This window comes from Mesocricetus auratus, unplaced genomic scaffold, assembly GCF_017639785.1.
Source record: "Mesocricetus auratus isolate SY011 unplaced genomic scaffold, BCM_Maur_2.0 Super-Scaffold_4256, whole genome shotgun sequence".
In the NCBI taxonomy this organism is placed as follows: domain Eukaryota; kingdom Metazoa; phylum Chordata; class Mammalia; order Rodentia; family Cricetidae; genus Mesocricetus; species Mesocricetus auratus.
The window spans coordinates 92,563,303-92,587,205 of NW_024429182.1; the positions used below are offsets into that span (position 1 = coordinate 92,563,303).

Below are 23,903 nucleotides of genomic sequence, written 5' to 3' on the forward strand. Positions count from 1 at the left end.
ATGATTCCTTGTGACTTTTTCAGGCATTCACACTGTTATTTTACTCTCCTTTTTTGTATTTATCTCCTTCCCACCTACTTATATAGACCCCTCCCATTTTTCCCATTTCCTCCTTCAGATCACTTGTGCCTTGTTCATTATCCCCCCTCTATTCACACACACACACACACACACACACACACACAGGTCTGTTTTACTTTTACTTTTCTGGTTTCTGCAGTTACTTCAGGTTTTATACTCAATCTGAAGATTTGATGTTAGGAAACTCAGATGAGACTGAACAAGCGCTGCTTGTTTTTGTTGGACTTGTCTCACCCAATATGATCCTTTCTAGTTCCATCCATTTACCTGAAAGTTTTATTACTTCATTTTTCATTAGGACTGAAAAGTAGTCCATAGTGTATATGTACCACACTTTCATTATCCATTTGCTTGGTTGAAGGCTATTTAGATTGTTTTCATTTCCTAGCCATTGTGAACACTGCAGCAATGAACGTGGTTGAGCAAGTAAAATAGATGTCAAGACCTTCAAGTGAGAAGAGACATAGTTGGCTCATATAGACACACTTTTAGTTTTTTAAGGATTCTCCATACTGATTTCCAAAGTGGCTGGGGCAGTTTGCAATCCTACCAACAGCAAATGAGGATTCTCTTTGCCCCATATCCCCACTACCCAGCATTTGTTACAAGCTGTTTTGTTAATCTTTGCCATGCTGACTGGGGTAGGATGAAATCTCAAAATGGTTGTTTTTGCTGTTGTTGCTTTTTTTCTTTATCTTTGAGATTATAATAAAGTTAAATCATTTTCTCCTTCCCTTTTCTTCCTCCAAACCCTTCCCTATATCCCTCCTTGCTCTTTTGCAAACTCGTGGTCTCATTTTTCATTGTTGTTACATGCATACATACATACAACAATCAAAATTGTTATGATTTTAGTTTCCCCAATTGCCACAGATGATGAACATTTTCCTAGTTATTTTTTGGTCATTTTATTTCTTCTGAACTCTCTGTTCAGATCCCAGGTCGATTTTTTGAATAGGTCACTTGTTTTCTTGCCTCAGATGTACAGCTGGCAAACATTCCCATTCTAGGGGCTTCCTCTTCACCTGATAGATTATTTCTTTAGCTGTGAAAAACCATTTTAGTTATATGAAGTCTCATTTATCAATTGTTGCCATAATTGTTGAACAAATAAAATCCTATTTAGAAAAAATTTTTTCCTATCTTTACCTATACGATGTAGGAGTACCACCTATGTTTTTTCTATCACTTTCAATATTTCAAGTTTGACCTTTATATTTTTGATCCATTTGGAGTTAGTTTTTATGCAATGTGATAAATATAGGTCTAATTTTATTCTTCTGCATGTAGACATACACTTTGCCTAGCACCATTTGTTGAAGATGCTTTCTTTTCTCCAGTAGAAGTTTTTGGTATCTTTATTGAATATTAAAGAGCTGTAGTTGTATGTACTCATTTTGGGTCTTTGATTTTGTTCCATTGGTCTACATGTATGTATTTGTAGCAGTACTGTATTGTTCCTATTACTATGAATTCATAGAAATCAAGATCTACAATGATAACCCTTTCAACACTGTTCTTATTGCTCCATATTTCTTCGTCATTTTTTATCTTTTGCCTATCCAGGGTCTTTTGTGGTTACATATGAATTTTAGGATACTTTTTCTATTCCTGTGGAGAAAGAGATGGGAGTTTTGATTGGGACAGAACTGAATCTGTAAATGGCTTTTAACAAAATGGTCACTTTCACAAAATTAATTTTACCAATCCATGAGCATGCAATGTCTTTCCATTTTCTAGTAGTATCTTTATCTCTTTCTTCATATATTTAAAGTTTTCATTATAAAGTTCCTTTACTTCCTTCTGTTGGATGCTTTTAGATATTTTATTTTCTTTTAGGCTACTGTGAATGGGAATGTGTCCACAATATCTTTCTTTGTGTATCTGTTGTTGGTATATAGAGAAGCTGTTGAATTGTGCAAATTGATTATGTATCCTGCCACAACGGTGATTTTTTAATTGTCTCTAGAAGTTGTCTTATAGAATTTTTGAAATCTCTTATGGATATTATCATGTCAACTACAAATAGGGATAATTTGACTTCTTTCCTATATGTGTCATTTTAATTTCCTTCTCTTGCCTTATTGCTCCAGCTAATGCTTCAAGTACAGTACTAAAAAGGAGTGAGGACAATTCACAGCTGTTTCATTCCTGACTTCAATGGAATTTCTTCAATCTTTCTCCATTTAGGATGATGCTGACTGTGGGTCTTACATCCATACCTTTTGTCATATTGAAGGATAATTCCCCTAGTTCTAATCTCTTTCAAACTTTTATTGTGAAGACATATTGGATTTTGTCAAAGACATTTTCTATATCTATTGAGATGATAGTATGATTTTTGCCTTCAATTCCCTTTATATGGTTTGTTACATTTATTTACTTGTGAATGTTGAGTCTTGTCTGCATTTTGGGAATAAAGTCAACTGGGTCATGGTGTGTAATCTTTTTAACATGTTTGTATTCAGTTTAGAAATATTTTATTGAACATTTTTTAATCTATGTTCATCAGGTATACTGGCCTGTGGTTTCCTTTTTATTGTTGTCATCGTTCTGACACTAGCATCACAGAAGGAGTTTGGGAGTGTGCCTTCTGGTTTGTTTTGTTTTGTTTTGTTTTTTAATAGTTTAGAAGTATTGGGTGTAGACTTTCTTTGAACATCTGATAAAATTATCCTATGAGTCCATCTGGCCCTGAACATTTTTTAATTGGAATACTTTTTATTTCTATTTTATTCTACTCATGTGTTGTGAGTCTGCTTAGGCTGTTGACTACTTCTTGAAGTAATTTTGGTGAGTTGGCTGAATATAGAAAGTCATTCATTTCTTTGAGGTTTTCCAACTTAATGAAGTGCAAATTTTAAAGTATTCACTTATAATATTCTGAATTTCTTTGGTGTCTATTGCAATATTTCCCTGTTCATTTCTGATTCTGCTAATTTGGGTCCTCTCTTTCTTTCTTTTGGTTAGTAAGGTCAGTGGTCGGTCAATCTCGTTTGTCTTCTCAGGTATTAGATTTATGAATTCTTTGTATTGTTTCCTTGTTTCTATTTCATTGATTTCAGCTCTAATTTTTTATTGTTTTTTGCTGTCAAATGGGTTTGGATTTGGTTTGTCCTTGTTTTTCAAATTTTTTGAGTTGCATCATTGTTTATTTGTACTCTTTCTGGCTTTTTTTAATCAAAGGCATTTAGAAATATAAATTTTCCTTATAGAACTAAGTTCAATATGTCCCAGAAGTTTTGTTGTGTTTTTTTTCATTTCCATTTACTTCCAGGAAATTTTTATTTCTTTCTTAATTTGTTCTTTGACACATTCACCATTGAGCAATGAATTGTTTAATCTCCATGAGTTTGTGTATTTATTACATATTTATTTCCTGTCAATTTTAAGTTTTATGGCTTTGTGGTCAGATAGTACACATGAAATTATTTCAGTCTTTCTGAATTTGTGAAGATTTGTTTTGTGTTCCAGAATGTTGTCTATTTTAGAGAAGATTCCATGTGCTGCTGAATGTGTATTCTTTGATTTTGTGAAGTCCTGAAGTCCATTTAATGTATTATGTCAGTCAATTATGACGCTTTTGGTGTTTTTGCTTTTTTTTTTCTGCCCAGATGAGCTGTCCATTAGAGACAGTGTGGTATTGAAATCGCCAACTATTTTTTTATTTAAATTAGAAAGAAGCCTGCTTCACATGTCAATCCCAGCTCTCCCTCCCCTCCCCCCAATCCCCACCAATCACCCCCAACCCCCCACCCCATTCCCCTTCTGCTCCCTAGGGAGGGTGAGGCCCTCCATGGGGGAATCTCCAAAGCCTGTCATATCATCTGGGACAGGACCTAGGCCCTCCCCCATGTTTCCAGGCTAAGAGAGCATCCCTCAATGGGGGATGGGCTCCCAAAGTCCATTTGTATGCCAAGGATAAATAATGATCTACTACCAGAGACCCCATAGATTACCTAGGCCTCTCACTAACACCCACATTCAGGGGTTTTGGATGAGTCCCATGCTGGCCTCTCAGCTATCAGTCTTGGGTCCATGAGCTCCCCATTGTTCAGGTCAGCTATTTCTGTGGGTTTCACCTACTCGGTCTTGTACCCTTTGCTCATTACTCCTCCCTCTCTGCAACTGGATTTCATGAGTTCAATTCAGTGTTTAGCTGTAAATCACCAACTATTAACAGTAATTTATTAATCTGTGCCTTTAAATCCAGTAGTACATTCTTTATGAACCTTGGTGTACCAGAGTTTGGTGAACATATGATTAGGATAGTAAAGTCATTTGGGATAAGAGTCCTTCTTTCTAATCTGATTAGTTTTAATTTGAACTCTGTTTTGTCAGATATTAGGATTGTGATGCCTGCTTGATGGAGTACTTTTGTCTATCCTTTTGCTCTAATGGGATATCTATTAATAAAACTAAGAAGCATTTTTATAGACAACTATCATGGAAATATTAAGCTATACAAAGTAGGGATGTCCCATGATATTTTATTGAAGGGGAAGTCACTTACATGAGAAGCCAAGAAAGCCGAGAACCAAAGGTCCACTCACTGCTCTCCGAGACTGGACCAGAACCCAAAAAGCACATATCCTTCCCCCCAGCACTTTTATCCCCCATCCCCCACCCCTGGTACATTCTACTTACCTGTAACCAACCCAAATGGGCGTGGTCAGCGATACAGGTACATAAGATCTCTCCCTACAGAAAACAGATACATGATTTTGTTTCTTGATCCATTCAGCCAGGCTGTATCTTTTGATTGGATAATCAAGATAATTAATATTTAAAGTTATTGTTGAAATGTCTGTGTGTTTGTTGCAGTAATTGTGTTGTCATTTCTAATGTTGTGTTGGTCCAATGGTACTTTATGTTTTAGTAATTATGTCTTTATATTTATTTTGATAGCCTATTCACTACACCCATTCCTCTCTTCAGCCTGAAATATCAGTTTGTTTATTTTCTTTAGGTTTGACTTGTTGAATATAAAATTTTAAGGTACTTAGATCATGGAAAGTTTTATTCCTGCTTTAACTATGTCAGGTAGTTTTGCTTGATATATTAGTCTAGTTTGACCATCGTGGTCTTTTAGGATGTGGAATACATTACTCCAGGCTCTTCTGACTTTTGAAATTTCCTCTGAGGGGAGCTCACAGACCTGAGTATGACAGCTGGGGAACCAGCATAGGCCACAAGCCAGGCCCTCTGAATGTGGGTGTCAGTTAGGAAGCCTGGACAGTCTATGGGACCTCTGTCCTTGTTGTATGAATGTGCATCTTTTGGTATATGCCTAAGAGTAGAATTGATGGGTCTTGTGGTAGACTGATTGCCATTTTCCTGAGGAATCTCCATACTGATTTCCAAAGTGGCTGTACGAGTTTGCACACCCACCAGCAGTGGAGGAATGTTCCACTCTCTATATATCCTATCCAGCATAAACTGTCATTGGTGTTTTTTATTTTAGCCATTCTTACAGGAGTAAGATAGTATCTCAGAGTTATTTTGATTTGCATTTCTCTGATGGCTAGGGATGTTGAACACTTTCTTAAGTGTCTATCAGCCATTTTAGACTCCTCTATTGAGAATTCTCTATTTAGTTCTGTACCCCACTTTTTTAAAAGATTTATTTATTATGTATACAGTGTTCTGTATGTCTACATGCCTGAAGAAAGCACCAGATATCATCAAAGATGGTTGTCAGCCACCATGTGGTTGCTGGGGATTGAACTCAGGACCTCTGAAAGAGCAGACAGTGCTCTTAGCCGCTGAGCCATCTCTCCAGCCCTGTACCCTACTATTTAATTGTATCTTTTGGTGATAGGAGGAAAGAAAATTTCAGTAAGTATGAAAGTAAAGTGTGAAATCATACTTATATTTTGGTTGTGAGCCTAGCCTTTAATGGCTGAGATATCCCTCCAGCACTGTGAAATCTTATCTCACTGACTGCTTTGGAGGCAATGAGTGAGAGATTTTCATAAATTTTATAAAATACTGGATTCAGGAGAGTATTTGGGTCTACATACATAAGTGTGGATATTATTAATAAATAGTTCTTCATGTAATTTGAAGATGGTATTAACAAAAGAAAGATAACGAATAAGAGTAACTAGCACAACACAAATTAGTAGTGTTTCTAAATGCCAGGAAAGAAATTTAATATTATAAAACAACCTACAAAACAGTGGTGGAGCCAGGCATGGTGATGCCCACTGGTAATCCTAGCAATCAGGAAGCCAAGGAAGGAGAGTCATGAGTAAGAGTCCAACCTAGGATAAATAGCAAGTTCCGGGCCAGCATAGGCTGCATAGTACAACCCTGACTGAAGAGGAAGGGAAAAGTGACAGAAATAGGAATGGAACCAGTCAACAGTGGTTTCGCAAAAATTAATAGAGAAAACATAATCAACTGATACCACTTTTTTTAAAAAAACATCAAGCGAACTCATGTATTTTATCAAACACTATCCTTCAGGTTAATTCCCTCAAAGCAATTGATTCTATGAAGAGGAAGCTTAAATATTGGGCAAAGTGCCAGGTGGTAGTGGCACACACCTTTAATCTCAGCTCTCAGGATGCAGAGGCAGGTGGATCTTCGAATTTGAAGCCATCCTGATAGACAGAGTAAGTTCCAGAACAGCCAGGGCTGCACAGAGAAACTTTATCTCAAAAAAAAAAAAATCAGGCAAAGTGATAACTCACCATAGTCTCCAACAAGACAAGACAACATACTGAGAAAACCCACAATCATAGGTTGCTAACAGACATGCACATGCACACACACACACACACACACACACACACACACACACACACAAGTTGTTTTAAAATACATTGGAACAACACAAGAGATGAAAAAGTCTAACAATAATTCACCCTTCTGGCCACAAGTTCCTAAGTTCCGTACACCAACGAGACTAACCACATATCTGTTTATCACAGAGCCATGGCAACAACAAACTGTACCCTTGATGAGCCTCAGCCTAAAAGAAGGCAAGATCTCCAAGAGATGCTGACAGAAGTGGGGCTGTCTGTTGAATACTGGCTGCCTAAGCTTCAGGAAGACCTGGGCGTGACCTGTGTCCAGGCCTTACAACACTTAAAAGAAAAAGACCTCCAGAAGCTGAAGTCCCAGACACAACACACATGGGAGAAAAAGGCCCTAGAGAAGCTGCTTGACCTCTCACAGCCAAATAGTGTTGCAGAGTCCCAGGAGACTCCAGGACAGATGATAAAGAACAGGCAGGGGCAAGCAGGACAGGCACTGCAGGAACTGAGGGCCTTGCAGTCACAAGGGAAGCACAGACAGGAAGAGGCAGTGAGGAGGAAAGAAGCAGAGCTGAGACAAGCAATGGAGATCCCTGAAGAGTGCTGGCCTGGACCCGAAGTGCCCCTAAAAGACGTCACTGAAACAATGGAGAGACATCTCAGTCACATAGAACAGACACTGGCAAACAGTGAAAATCTCGCAGATAGAGACCTGGTAAGATGGGCATCTGGAGGGTTGGCCCTGCAAGGAATTTATAAGACCAGCGACCAAAGAAGCCTGATTCAGAAGAAAGAAGAGCTACTCAGTGTCCCTATGGAGTTTTCGCTTGTTGGCCCAGAGCACGGCACACGGATGGAAACAAAGGAATTTTCCTCTTTTCAAGAACAAGCTATGTTCACACAGACTATGGAGAAGGTGGGCTTCAGTCCAACCTTCTCAGCTAAAGGAGAAGGCTGGGGACTTAATCTAGAAGCTGGTATGGATCAAAGCAGACATACAGAATCTGGGGATACTCAACAATCACATTCAAAGCAGTCTTATTTCTGCTCAGCCAAGTTTAGCTACATCCCACTGGCCACCTGCCACTTTCCCATCCATCAGCTTCAACTCTCCAAGGCTGCGCTCCAAGAGCTAAAAACTATTGACGAACTCCTGAATCAAACGACACACTCAGACAGATTCCCCTTAATGAAGCACAGGGCTGAAAACTTTTTTCACAGGTTTGGCTCTCATGCTAACCAAGGCCCACTGCACCTGGGGGGAATCTACTGTTGGAAGGCCATTTCAGAGGGTTTCAAAAGAGAGCAATTGGCCGATGTAAAGCAGCAGGCAGAAGACTCCTTGAATATTTACATAAGGGGCAGCTATGGTGGCTTTGGAGTTAAAGCTGGTACAACCGTGAATATGTCAGACTTGCATGCAAAAACAGTATCTTACAGTTCAACTCATCAAAACTTTCAAACAAAGGTGAAACTCTCTGTTGCCCAGATAGGTGGACCAGCAGAAGCAGATGGAATTGCTCAGTGGACAGCCGGTCTTGTTGCTAGCAATCAATCATGGTCTGTCATTGACCGGGGACTTCAGTTGGTACCTATTTGGGACATCATCCTCTCTAGCCACAGAAGTGATTTTAAGGATGCCCTTCAAGTGGCTAACTGCCTGAAAGACAGCTACACTGCCCTGACTGGACTCACTGCCCAGATTCAAGAAGGAGAGGAATTTCTTACTGCTGGAAAAGAAGCTAGACTTTTCCTAGAGGATGTGAAATCCTGGGAAGTATCTGATCCTGAAGAACAGCTTAATAAGTTGATAGACTTCATGCAAACATTGAGTCAAAAAATAAAAAGTTATAACATTTGGATTAATACATGCCTCACAGATTGGGATCTGCAGAATTTTCTAATAAACACTGTCAACTTTTGCAAAAATTCTCCCACTTACAAAACTCAGTTTATTAAATCTCAGTTCCGCAGCCTTCTAGAACCTCATGTCTACAAAGTAACAAACTTTCCTCAGGCACAATCCATTATACAATGGATCAATCAGTCAGAGTCAGAAGAAGAACAAGTCAAAATTCCCTCATTTTCTGAATTCATTAAAAACTTAGAGAAAATCCACAAAAACCTAATGGAAGTGAATATAAGAAATGAGTCCCCAGAAACAGTGGAAGAAGCTAAAAGAATGGCTACATATGAGGTGACCACAGCTCTTGGCTCCTTCTTGAAGTACCTCAGAGAAACAGAGCAACCAGACATACAGCTGATGTTACTCTCCATTGCAGCTGGTGCAGGCTATCAGCTGGAAAACAATATTTTTCAGCATCTTCTGGGGTGTAATGAGTTAAACTTCCTGTTGGATCAAATGCAAGCTATCCAACACAAATACCAAGAACTTAAAAATATTTGCAGCTACAGAGGACAGGCATTCCTGGTGTTCACAGCTCTCAGAGCCACAGTGGAAATCACAGATATTTCTACAGAAGAGAAAAGACAACGTTTGACATTAATAAAACAACATATGGGACAACTGTTGTCTGAAGAAGTTGCACATGTTCTCACAAAACATGGAGCACATCATGATTGGGAAAATCTGGAGAACGATTTGAGATTACTCATTGATGGGGACTATAAAGCCACCATTCCTTCCTTGAAAATGGATGAGGTAAAAAAACAATTGCAAAGTCTTTGCCCTGAAAAGAAAGAGACTTATAAACAACAAAATAATGAAAACGACAAAAAGGATATGATAGAAAAAGGACCTTTCCTAGACTTACTCCAGCGTCTAGGTCTAGAACATCACTACCCTAAAAGGATGAGTAGAGCTGACTTCCATTTGATCTACAAGACTTCTGTGTACAATACACAGCCAAGATCTGAACAGGAACTTCCCTTCTATTTCCTACAAAAACTACTGATGCTAGATTGTGGGTTCAGACATCTGGTCTTCAAAAATGACAAAAACATAGAAAACCAGATCTCTGTAGTTTCTTTCGATCATGAAAATGAAGATTTTGATCCATATGAAGATATCATTAAAGAAAATGACAGTCTTACCTATCCTTCATCCACTGAGTCCTGGACCCACATTCACCCAATGGACATCCAAATGGCCATTTTTCACTGCGCAGATGATCTTGCCAGGCAATATATTTTGTCCAAACTTTCCATTTGTCAATTTGCACTCCCTCTTGTGGTGCCAAATCCCACCACTTCTCAGGTTGAATTTTCTCTCTGGTCTCTCAGACAAATTAGGAGAAGCTGGCAAAATGAAAGTAAATCACTACAGGACAAGAGCTACAGTCACAAGAATCAGCAGATGTGCCGTGTTTCCACTCCCATTGTGTCCTTCATTAGAGTTGGAAATGGCCTCTCTGCTTCCAAGTCTCAGATCATGAACTCTCTCCTCAGTAAACATAAGCATGATGTGTTTTTTCACAGACACTGCCGAGGAAGCAGCAAAGACAGTCTTTTGATGGAAGGAGTGGTGGAGATCTGCTGGTTCTGTCCTGGGGGCCAAGGCGAGGACAGATTTGACAAGTGTGTGACCTTCACCAATCTTCATGGAGATGCCAAGGAACACAGACAACAACTCAGCTTCCTGCAGGATGTCTCTTCTCTCATCGTGATCCACATGTCAGCTTCTGATGACAATAAAGAAAATCAAAAACTTGTCAGACACCTCTGTCAGTCATCAAGACCTCTAATATGTTTGATTGATGACAAAGAAAAGCTCATAGCCAATAATTCTGGTAAAAGAATGAGAATTGGCATCAGGAATAGAAATGAGGCAGAATTAACAGAGGAACTCACAAGTGCCATCAAACATTTTCTAGAACTCTCTAATACTGCTTTCAGCTTAGAGGACTGTTCACAGATGGCTCAAAAACAAGGATTCCTTATTGATGAGGACCAGGAAAACTGCAAGGAAGCCAAAGAAAAGGCACAGACTATAATGGCCCTCCTGGAGGAATCCAAGTTATCACAGACAAAAGAAAATTTATTACCCCTTCAGGGACAACTTTGGCACCTTTGGTGCAAGAAGGACAAAGAATTCTATCATCTGAGAGAAAAGGGGAATCGGAGCATTGAACAACACAAGAGTGAGATTGAGACAGATAAAAAAATAATTCGATGTCGGCAACTGGAAAAAGCCTTTCCTCTCAATGATTTAATGCGCTCTGTTCTTGAAGTTCTCCAAGAATACTCAGAAACTCATGACAAACTCTACTTTTTGCAGTGGCTAAGTCTGTTTTTTGACAACCTGACTACAGAACACCTAGAAAAGTTGCATGAAAAGCAAAGATCTTTGTGGTTAATGGCACAAAGAGAAAAACAAAAAGCACCAAAGAGCAGCTCCCTGACACTCTGGCAGAAGCAGATAGAAGCCATCTCTACTGAGATTCTTAACTGCACTTTAGGAATTGAGCACCTTCTCCGAGAAGTTGGCCAGATCTATGAAGCTCTGGAAGAAACTTCCTCCTCTAGAGATAGCCTTTTCCTCTGCCTCCCCCAAATAGCTGCAGACCTGATGGTAGCTGGTGTTCCCATTGAGCTCATGGATGGGGATGCTTCATATGTGCCTCTAAAGTGGGTGGCAGCTGTTTTTGACAAGATCTCAGAGAAAGTTGGAGATAAAAGGCTGTTTGTTCTCTCTATCCTTGGCCTACAGAGCTCAGGGAAGTCCACACTACTGAATGCACTGTTTGGGTTACAGTTCACAGCCAGTGCAGGCAGATGTACAAAAGGGGCCTATATGCAGCTCCTGAAGGTGGAAGAAACATTCACAGAAGAACTTGGCTTTGATTTTGTTCTTGTTGTAGACACAGAAGGACTTCGGGCTCCAGAACTCAACAACAAATCCCAGAATTGGGACAATGAATTGGCAACCTTTGTCATTGGCCTTGGAAACTTGACTCTGATAAACATTTTTGGGGAGAATCCCTCTGAGATGCAAGACATCCTACAGATAGCTGTCCAAGCCTTTCTAAGGATGAAACAAGTGAAAATCTCCCCTAGTTGCCTCTTTGTCCATCAAAATGTGGGAGAAGTTACAGCTAAAGACCAAAATGTGGAAGGGCGAAGGTGCTTAGAACAGAGACTGGATGAAATGGCAGTAACAGCCGCAGAACAAGAAGAGTGCTCAAATGTATCCCACTTCAGTGATGTCATTAAGTTTGATGTCAATAATCATGTCTACTACTTTGCCCACCTCTGGGATGGCAATCCCCCAATGGCCCCTCCTAATCCTCGTTATAGTCACAATGTCCAGGAACTGAAGAGTGTAATTATTTTGACTGCCAAACAGGAATCCAGAGGTAGCATCATGAAGATCTCAGATGTCAAATTTAGAGTTCAAGATTTGTGGAAAGCCCTAGTAAATGAGAACTTTATTTTCAGCTTCAGGAACACTAGAGAGATCATGGCCATGAGCAAGCTGGAAACTATGTATAACCATTGGACCTGGGAGCTAAGGAGTCACATGTTGGACTTTCAGAACCAGCTGATCAATCAGATTCAGAATGGGAAAATTCAGGCACTCAAAACAAGCATATTTGAGGCTCCAGTCACAGAAAAGTATACAGCAATTAAACAAGAACTTGAAAAATATTTTAATGAAGATCCAGACAATGAAATACTGGTTCAATGGAAATCAAATTTTGAAAATAAGCTAATAATCTTAAAAGAGACACTTATTTCAGACACCAGAAGGAAAGCCAATGAACTTGTTCATTTGAAAAAAAATCAAGAAAGGCTGGATAAGAAAAAGTCAAGTTATGCAAATGAATTATTGGAAAGGAGCAGAAAGTTGGCTTTAACTGTAAAGGGTAAGGAATTAAATGAAGAAGAATTACATGAAAAATTCGATCAACTTTGGAAAAAATGGGTCTGTGATGTGTCCTCAGATCTTCCTCCAGTCATAGAACCTGACATTGACACAGATTCTGAAAACATTCTTTGGGACTATTTCCAAAAGGAGATAAACATGGTGGACATACTAATGAGAAATTCTGGTGATAAATTTCAAATAAATTATGATGAACATGTAAAAATGAATAAAAAGTATAACTTCATGACTAGGACACTAAAGGTCTGTGATAGGGAATCCATTAACATGACTACTGACCGTATTATTTCAAGATTTAATGAAATGATCAACAATATTCATAGGCAACAATGTGATTACAATACAAGCTATTTCCATGAAATCCTGAGGATAATAGAAGAAGAAGTAAAATCTGCACCTACTGAGGAAAGATACACATTTACAAGCAAATATATCCTTGAGTTGTCATTATGCTTATTCCAAAGAGCATCTAAGAGTTTTAAGGAAATGCACAAAGCATTCAAGAGAGCAAATGATCCTGTAAACTATCTGGAGAGGAAGAAAGATGATTTCTTCATGAGTTTTAAGATATCCTGCCAAGGTGCCACTTCCATCAAAACATTTGTTGATTTTCTTTGGCACAAGCTTACCCCTGCTATCTCTGCCACCATACGGGGGAAAATGGTTATTAAAATTGCTGGAGCAATGAGAGCAACCTGCCCTGCATTCAATGGAAACAGGGCTAACCTGGAGAAACATATTCTCATTTCTCTGGCAGAAGAAGAAAACTTTGATAATTACTGGCAGTACCTTCATTATACAAAGTCCTTTTTTAGCAGCTATATTGAAAGCCGTATTAAACAATACTGTTCAGAGGAAGGAAGTCAAAAAGTAAAGACTTTTTTAAAAATAAGTTTAGGTGACATCAAGAATGCCATCCTCTCTGCCATTCATGAGTCCACAGCAGTAGCTAAAGATAAAGGCAGCACTGCTTCTGGCTGGTTGGATTTGTTCTGTGATCACTTAGGGAGCAACCTGATTTTTCCAAGAAAAGACCTGATAAGCATCGAGCACCAGGAGATAAAGGATACTGAATTTCTCAAAGAAGCCATGAGTGCAGCTTTGGATCCTGAAATGAGGAAAGTAGAAGAGGACTGCTCAGGGAGACCCATAGATGAAATGGTTCCTGACATTGAGAAAATTCTCTCTGAACATCTCTGTGGCTGCTGGAAACAGTGTCCTTTGTGTAATGCAATTTGTACAAACACCATTCCCCAGCATGAAGGAGACCACAGTGTGCCTTTCCACCGTCCTCAGGCTGTCAACGGATGGCATAAGCATAAAACAGACTACTTTGTCATTGACTGCTGTACCAGTTCAGTAGCAAGTGACCGCTTCATGCTTTTGGGAAATAAACGAGAAATCTCTTATAAGAATTACCGGCAGGCAGGAGGGGATTATGCCACATGGAGTATTACTCCAGACTCATCCACCCAGTCATACTGGAAATGGTTTGTCTCACACTTCAGATCAAAACTAGAGGAAAAATACCAGAAGAAATTTACAGACACAGGTGAAATCCCAGAGGCATGGGCCAAAATCACAAAGGAGGATGTGCTCAATGACTTGAAAGAACAATAGTATTCAGTGAATAACCCAATATCAGACAGAGCCACAGCATACCTAAATACTTCTAAAACTCCTCCTCCTAACAAGAGTCTCCAATATTTCCATTTATAGGATGAAATGTGGAAGAGCTTGAAGCTTTCCCTGTAAAAATGTCTTTAATCTCTTTGTCTCAATTTCTTCTGGTTTAAAATCAAATTATCAGAGCTAGAAAGATGGCTCAAAAGTTATGAGCAGGTGTTGTTCCTGTAGAGGACCCAGTTCAGTTCCTAGCTTCCACTTGGCATATCATAACCATCTGTAACTCCAGGTCCAGGAAATCTGATGCCCTTTTCTGGCCTTACACATGATATACATATATAGATGGAGGTAATCAGAACATAAAAAATCAATTACCAATATATGATCAAATAAAATAAAATCCATTTAAAAGACCTAAATCATACTTCAAATCATGGCTATGAATATTTTTATAGTATATACATTTAGAGACATTCCTGTCAGTTAAGGCAGACATACCAGGAAGGGCAGGAAAAGAACCACCATGGCCTGTATATATAGTAAGTACATCTGTAGCATTCTACATCATTGAATCTCATGTCAGTTACTCACTTACAAATGGGCTCCAAACATTAGGATATAGACTATATAGAAGTAGAGAATATAGTGGGAGCTACCATGGGCTGAGGGAAGTATAGGAGAAAGGAGACTGTTCAAAGAACCAAAAGTCTCAGACAAAAGGAACAAGCTCTGCTAACCATGGTTAATAACATACATTTTGAAACTGCTGAAACAGTAAATTTTAAATGTTCTTGCACTGAAAAGTGCTTAAGAGATGAGATGATGGGTATGTTTATTTGTTCTTATGTTTACATGCTTATTTGATCATTCCATAATGTATAATAATTACTGGGTTGAACCCATTAATAAATATAAATATCAATAAAAACATTAAATTTTTTTTAAATGTGAGTTTCTTAAGTGAAGATCAACAATTATACCAAGAAGGTTTTCAGTTTTTTGTTTGTTTGAGGAAGTTATTTTGAGGGGCTGTTTTTATTTTGTTTGTTTTGAAACAGGGTCTCATGTAGTCTAACCTGGCCTCAAATTCAGTGTGTAGCTGAAGACGACCAATAACTTTTGGTTACCAAGCCCAATTTATGTGGTGATAAGGATGAAATCCAGAGCCTTATTGTATTAGACATGCACTGTACCAATTGAGCTGCATATCCAGGGAGGTTCTTGGAAGCTTTGAAAGGATTTCTCTTCTTAGAGGGAGGGACATATGAATACAAAGTCTAGGGGTTGAGACTGGCTAAGAACTACCTCCTTAAGTTTAAGAATGCTTTTCATTTGGATTATGGAGAAAAATCTGTAAAGCACACAATTTTTATTTCACCTTCCCCTCAAAGTTGCAATTCTCTTTATTCCAACACCTCAGTAATATCTAAGGAAATAATTCAACACTTTACATTAGTGATGTGTTACATGAGTTGACAAGAGAGTGGAGGAGAAGTGTGACATTATCCTAGATACTATAATAATCACTAGTACTACCATTGTAATAATAGTACCTGTGGAAATATAGTCGTCTTAAATAGTAGATTTTGCATGCTTTTTGAGGGGATAAGTTAATTCCTATAAATAAAATAGAAACAGTGCAAAACAGAGAGCAAGTCTGTATAAGCATAAGTTATTACATTATAGTACCTCTCCTTACTCAGTTCCTTTCTAACAACAACTTATTAGGACACTCTGAATAGGCTTAAACAGCTTCATTCACCCCTTACTAGGAATAATATTCACTATGACTCCTTGAGAAATCACATTGGACGATATAGTTAGTCCTTAATAAATGCACTTGTAATGTAATAGTTCAAATGCACTACAGCTTATTTAAGTCTTTTGGGAATTTATTAGTAGTTACAATGATTCCAATATTAATCAAATAAACATTTAACAAAATCACTACAATTATTATTTTATCAGTATAGAAATGCTGTCTTGTATTCTCAGAAGCATAGTTTTATATACAAGTGTTTTATTAAAGAAATGGTAGGCAAGAAGAGAAAGGAACCAGGTATAGTAGTACATGCTTATTATCCTAGCACTCAGGATACAGAGGCAAAGAAATCCAGTGTATGTAGTATCCTGGACTACACAGAAAGTTTCTGTCTCAAAAAAAAAAAAGGTGGGGAGGAAAGGAAAGATGGTACATGAAGTTGCAAATTTGTAGATATAAGTCCTGAGATCTAGGGAAGCTACCTTGCAGTTCTAATTAAGAGCACTAAACTCCAATGAAAGAGATACCTTGATAGAGGAAGCCATTCTGGGGTTAGGGAGAAATTCGGTACTAGAGAAATTCTCAGGAATCCACAAAGATGACCCCTACTAAGACTCCTAGGAGAGGGTGTCTGAATAGGCCTTCCCCTTTAATTGGATTAATGACTACCCTAATTATCATAATAGAACCTACATCCAGTAACTGATGGAAGCAGATGTAGTGACCCACAGCCAAGCACTGGTTGAGCTCCTGATGTTTGGTTGAAGAGGGGAGGAAAGGTCATATGAACATGGAGGGTCAAGACCACAATGGGAAAAACCACAAAAACAGCTGACCCAAGCTAGAGGCAGCTCATGGACTAAGGACTGAGAGCTGGGGAACTTGCATGGGACCAAATTAGACGTTCTGAATGTGGGTGACAGTTATGAGACTTGATCTGGTGGGGGGGGGAGACTGGCAGTGGTATTAGATCCTATCCCAGGGGCATCAACTGTCTTTTTGGAGCCCACACCCTATGGTGGGTAACCTTGCTCAGCCTTGACACAGCGGGAAGGGGTTTGGTCCTGCCTCAACTTGATATGGCAGACTTTGTTGACTCCCCCAGGAAGGCCGTCTCCCCTCTCTGAGGAGTGGATGAAGGTGGTTGAGAAGGATAGGAAGCAGGGAAGGAGAGGGAGGAGGAACTGGGGTTAGTGTGTAAAATGAAAAATAATTTTTTTAAATAAGTAAAGAGCACTCAACTCTGAATTTAGACTGCTTAGCTATGCATATACTCTTATGAGTCATGGGACCCTGGAACAATCTCTGCTTCAATTTCTTCATCTACAAAATGATACCATTCCAGGTATGAGAATAACTTAATAAAATACACATGCCAGCACATGGTATGTGTTTTTATGTTAGTAGTAACTGGTACCAGCAAAAACGAATAGCAAAAGTCACATTAGCATAATTATATAGGTTTTTAACATTATAATTATTGTTACTATTATGCCTTAATGTGTTTATGTTCATATAATACACAATTATAATTCATGAAAAATCAGGTCAAAATTCTACATTTGGAACCAAGTAATGGAACTATTATTTTCTGTTTTTTCTCACTAAACATTATCTCTTTAAAAAAAAAAAAGAAAACTTTCAAGTTCAAAATGAGTATGAAGAACGGAAGAAAAGCAGAATAAATGCATCACTAAATTTCTTTGATAGCAGCTATCAGATAACCTCTAATGTTATCAATACTTTTAATATAGTCCAAAGGATTTGCATTTATTCTAAATTGGAAAAGATGTGAGCCAGAGCATGTCCTTCTATGAACAGCCTCCTATCAACTCCTCAACAGCAAAACAGAAAAGTTTCCTCCAAACGTTTACCTCAAGGAAGAGCTTGCTGGCCACCTAAGGAGAATGCAGTAGCATCCACTCTTCCTTCAGGGGTCAAGTTGAAGTTCAAATCTGCCTCAAACCCACAGAGCCTCTTCACTGGAGGTCAAGCCCCTTCTAGGGCTCTCGGTACACACTGAGCAAGACACGAAGACCCAGCCATGCGACCTAACACAGTAGAGTTTCTACCTGGTTCAATAAAGTTTATGAAGCCTGCATCACCATTCGGTTTTTCCTTTACCAAAGCTTCCTTCTGCCTCTCTTTGTTCACAAGTGTTGATCTCTAACAAGTATCTCTCACAATGCTTTCAGCACCACCCTCTGTATAAACCAATCTGTGACATCCTGAAGGCCCTAGTAAAGACTGCTAAATACAGAAAAGTTTGTTGTGGGTCATAAAGATGTACCATAAAAGGAAAATAAGGGCAACCTAACATTCTCTTCCCAAAATGCAGGAAGAGAACCTATCCTTTCCAGGCCTTCCACAAGTTACCACCAGGCAGGAAGTGAGTACTAGGCCTATGCTAATTTTTCATTGATGTGGCAAACACCTGAGAAAACAACTATGAATGAGGACGGATGCCGTCTTTTGGGCTCAGTTTCAGGGGTTTCTGTCCGTGATCACTTGGCTCCATTGTTTTGGTAAGGTTGAATACCATGGCAAGAAGGATATGACAGATCAAAGCTGTTTATTTAATGTTTGCAAGGAAGTAGAGTGGGACAAAATACTATTCCTTGAACATTGGCCCCAGCGACCTATTTCCTCCAAATAGCCCCTACCTCTTCATATGTCATTCAGCTACAAATTTATCAATGGAGTGACCCATTTCTGAGGTTAGTACCTTCATGCCCTAACAACCCCTCAAAAGAGCTACCAAATGGTAACCAAGACAACCAAAGTAAGCCATCTGCCCTCTTTAAAGTATTAGAGAGGAGCAAGAAACACAGCTGCTGGGTATGAAACTTATTAGTAAGTGACAATTAGACAGAAAAGCTAGACTATAAAGAGAAGTCAAACTGATGAATAGAGAAAGAGCAGATCTTTTCCATTAGCCTTTGAATTGCCGTCAAGGTGAAAAGTCAAGGCATTGTAAAGGCATTCCTTAGGAGGAGTGAAATGGAGTGATAGTTAAATTGAGCCTAAATAGGAGCCTGGCCTTGGCCCCGTGTGTTTCATGCTGGAATTACTCCCATTAATACTGAAGCTTTATCATGATACGTGGTGGAAGATACCTACAGATGCAAGTAGAAATTCTCTTCCCCCACCCACAGGCTTTCTTTTTATGACAAGCATGAGGCCTAACCTTAAGAGTGGTTTATTCCCCAGTGAGACCCCTTGGAGAAAACTAATTTTTCATTTGCAAGTGGTTATCAGTTAGAGGTAACTTCTGGGTTAAGAACTGGGACATACGTTCACTTCTCCTCTGCAAAGATTGTCTTAACACACCCCATGGGAAGAGAAAACAGAAACTGTGATGTAAATTTGAATGGTACAAAAACTACAGGAGAAACTAAACATCTTAGTAAGAGTTTCAAACACCCTTACAACTATTATTTTCCCTGCCACTTATGTATTTCATAATCTGTTACTATCATTCTTACAGTCTCCCAATTTACTTCTGAGATCTTAGTTCATCCAGAGTCCCCCTCAGACAACATGAAAGTTGCAGACCCTTCTGCCACCACCAGATGGTGGTAATGTATTTCATCAGGCTAAAGAATCCAAGATACTTCAACTTCAGTACTAAGAAGAATTAAGGCCATATTATTCTTTGTTGTGGTGGACTATCCTATGCATTACAGCTCTAGATTCTATGTATTGCATGCTGATAGAATTCCCAACAGTCATGACCAAAAAAAAAAAAAGTCCCCAGTCATTGCCACATAGCTTTGAAACATTTGCACTGCAGTTTTACATAGCCAGGTGTGGTAGCAGAACCTGTAGTCCCAGCACTCAGGAGGCTGATGCAAAATAATTGAGAATTTGAAGCCAGTCTGGGTTACGAGATGAAACACAGTCTAGGCTACAAGATAAAAGCCTATTTCCAAAAAAAGAAAAAGAGGTAAAGTTGGGGGGAAGAGAATATACAATAAAACCCAAAAGAATTTTGAATAGGAAAATAAAATCAAATGCTACTGGAATATTTGAAAATCTGGGTTTTTTTCTTTTTTATTAATTTATTTTTTACTTTCTAATCCCGTTCCCCCTCCCTCCTCTCCTCCCACCCTGTCTACTTCCCCTGCCCACCTCCCATCTGCTCCTTGGAGAGGGTAAGGCCTCCCCTAGGACATCTACCCCATCATCTAGTTGAGGCAGGACAAAGACATCTCTCCACCACCCTTACTCCTGTGTTTAGGTTGGGCAAGGCATCTCTCTGTATAGAATGGTCTCCACTAAGTCAGTTTGTGTACTAGAGTTAGATCTTGGATCTACTGCCAGTGGCCTCATATTGCCCCAGTCACACCATTGTTACCTAAGGAGTCTAGTTCAGTCTGATACAGGTTCCCCATTTTTCAGAATGGAGTCGGTGATATCCCACTAGCTCAGGTCAGCTGATTCTCTGGGTTTCCCCATCATGGTCTTGACTCCTTTGTTCATATTATCACTCCTCCCTCACTTCCACTGTACTCTGGGAGTTTGACCCAATGGTTAGTTGTGGATTTCTGCATCTGCTTCCATCAGGAAGAGGGTTCTAGTTCCTCTTGGTTTGTGGATTGTAGGCTGGTTATCTTTTGCTTTATGTCTGGTATTCACTTATGAGTAAGTATGTACTATATATGTCTTTCTGGTACTGGATTAGCTCACTCAGGATGTTTCTTTCTAATTCTGTCCATTTGCCTGCAAAGTTTTGGATGGGTTATTTTTCTAATAGAATAATGCATTCACTTGAAAATTTCAAAACTGTGGAGAAACATTAAAAATGTAAAAATCAATCCTTCTATGCAATTTTTAGGACTCATTCTCCTTCCAGGTTAAAAACATAATTTTATATACATGGCAAGTTTACACACACTTACCTATCAGTCTCTTTTCCCACTAAAAATCTACTATGGATATCTTTCTAGATCAACACCTCTATCATATTCCTGTATATATAATTACCAGTTCCATTCTGGAGGTACCTTAAGTTCCTGAATTTACTTCAAGTAAAATTGTAGTTAACATGTACAAACATATAACTTTGCACAACTCAATACCTACAGTGTTTCACACCAAATACTGCTTATAAATGCATAATTTTGCCATGATTCAGAGCTTTATAAAGTGAATTAAACATGGATCTCTTCCAAGAGATGTATACAAGTTATAGCAAAAACACAGAAAACAGATTAAAATAAGGTTATATCATTTCAATGCAAGATGAAAATGTTAGCAAAAGATAAACAAATAATAGTTTATGAGTCAGGAATGTCATGAAATATGAGTCTAGGGGCAAAAGTAGTATTAAAGTCAGTCACAGCAACCTTTTCTGTGTAATAGCCATAACAGTCTGTTCCTATTTCTCCTACTCCCAGTATGCAGCACATAGATGGATTTTTCTTCTTCATGTACTCTATATCTAGTACAGAACCTGTGCTTAATGGACCTTTAGTACACATCACACTTAATGGGGGTCTTATTAGAAGTCCTATAACCCAGAGATCATTTTCTACAAGGAAGAAGTGATAATCACATGAACTTAAGAAAACTATCGATGCATATTCAAATCCCTCTGGCTCTCCAAAACTCAAAGAAAAATCAGGAAACAAGGATAAGAGAGGAAGAGGGAAAGGTCAGTTGTCACGCGCTCTCCAACCCTTTCTCTCATCTTCTAAAAACCTGTTTTAAAAAAAAAGGAAGGAAGGAAGGAAGGAAGGAAGGAAGAAATCTCAGCAGCCTTGAAGAAGGGTAACCTTGGACTACAGCTGAAATCACGTACAAGAACATTTTTCTCTCTTTATTCTATAACCTGATATCCTATCTAAGTTCCCATGCATTGATTAACAGGAGAAAAAAAAATATTAACTGTTCAATCTAGCTTAAACTTAATTCAATCTGACAGTTTGGACGTATATATTCTGGGATGAATTAAGTTTCTATCAGATAAAAATAATGCTTGTTCACTCAGACTCACCCTTTCCCTGCTCCTCTCCCTGAGGCTTGGTGGAAAGAATGTGGTATATGCAATCTCCTGGCACTCAGCAGCTCAACTACTCTGCATTTTACGTTATAATAGCGCCATCTGCTGATCACTGGACCACAGGTCTTTTTGCCATCTAAGTATCCCGCAGGATAACCCTGCTGAATTGGCTAGTTAGCATGGCAGTTCTGTCATTGCAGAAATTATTATATTGGCTGCAGAGCCCCAAGTTTATTGCTACATCACCCATCCTAAAAATGAGTCCATCTACCCATACCACCTGTGCTGACTAGTATTATGTCAATTTGACACAAGCTAGAGTTACCTGAAAGGAGGAACTCCAACTGAGAAAATGCCTCCATAAGATACTACTGCAAAGGGGAAAAAAAGATAATCACTAATGCCACATCTGACAGAGGGCTGATCTCCAAAATTTACAAAGGACTCAAGAAGCATGTGTCCAAAACACCAAAAGATCCAATTAAAAAGTGGGGTACTGAACTAAATAGAGAATTCTCAACAGAGGAGTTTAAAATGGCTGAGAGACACTTGAGAAAGTGCTCGACATTCCTAGCCATCAGGAAATGAAAATCAAAACAACTATAAGATACCATCTTACTCCTGTCAGAATGGATAATATCGAAAACACCAATGACAGTTTATGCTGGAGAGGATGTGGAGAAAGGAGAACACTTCTCCACTTCTGGTGGGAGTGTTAACTCATACAGCCACTTTGGAAATCAGTATGGAGATTCCTCAGGAAAATGGCAATCAGTCTACCCCAAGACCCAACAATCCCACTCTTAGGCTTACACCCAAAAGATGCGTATTCATACAACAAGGTCATCTGTTCCACTATATTCATAGCAACATTATTTGTAATATCCAGAACCTGGAAGCAACCTAGATGTCACTCAACTGAAGAGTGGATAGAGAAAATGTGGTACATTTACACAATGGAGTACTATTCAGCGGAAAAAAAACAATGGAATCTTGAAGTTTGCCGTCTAATGGATGGCATTAGAAGAAACCATCCTGAGTGAGGTAACCCAGTCACAAAAAGACAAACATGGTATGTACTCACTCATATATGGATTTTGGACATGGATCAGAAGAGTCCAGCCTACAATCCCACTGTCAGAGAGTCTGGGAAACAGTACCTTCATCCAGTGACTAATGGAAGCAGAGGCAGATACCCACAGCTAAACACTGAACTGAACTCCTGGAACCCAGTGACAGAGAAGGAGGACTGATGAGCAAAGGAGTCAAAACTTCGCTGGTTTAACCCACAGAAACAGCTGACCTGGACAAGGAAGAGCTCTTGGACCCAAGATTGATGGCTGGGAGGCCAGCATGGGACTGATCCAGACCCCCTGAACATGGGTGTCATTGAGGAGGCATAGGCAATCTGTAGGGCCTTGGATAGTAGATCAGTATTTATCCCTGGCATACAAATAGACTTTGGGTGCCCATCCCACAATGACGGATACTCTCTCAGCCTGGACTCTTGGGAGAGGGCCTAGGCCCTTCCCTGAATGAAATGACAGACTCTGGAGATCCACCACGGAGGGCCTCACCCTCCCTGGGGAACCAGTGGGGTGTGAGTGTGGGGCTTGAGGGCTGGTGGGGGTGTGGGAGGGAGAGGAAGCTGGGATTGACATTTGAAGCAAGTTTGTTTCTAACTTAATTAAAAAAAAAAAAGATCCTGTGATTGACAAGGGAGGGTGCAACCCATGTGATGGTGCCATCCCTGAGCAAGTAATCCTAAATTCTATAAGAAAGCAGGTTGAGCAAGCCATGGGAAGCAAGCCAGTAAGCAGC

At 39.2% G+C, this 23,903-nt stretch overlaps 1 protein-coding gene across 1 annotated transcript in view; it reads left to right on the plus strand.

Moving 5' to 3' along the window:
• LOC101843562 (interferon-induced very large GTPase 1-like) overlaps positions 1-18,179 on the plus strand; it is a 35,358-nt gene extending 17,179 nt beyond the window's left edge. Inside the window, exon 2 of the mRNA XM_040756928.1 lies at positions 7,020-18,179. Within this exon, the coding sequence (XP_040612862.1) occupies positions 7,020-14,310 (7,291 nt within the window). The 3' untranslated portion in view covers positions 14,311-18,179. The remainder of the gene's footprint in view (positions 1-7,019) is intronic.
• The last annotated feature ends 5,724 nt before the right edge of the window (positions 18,180-23,903 follow it).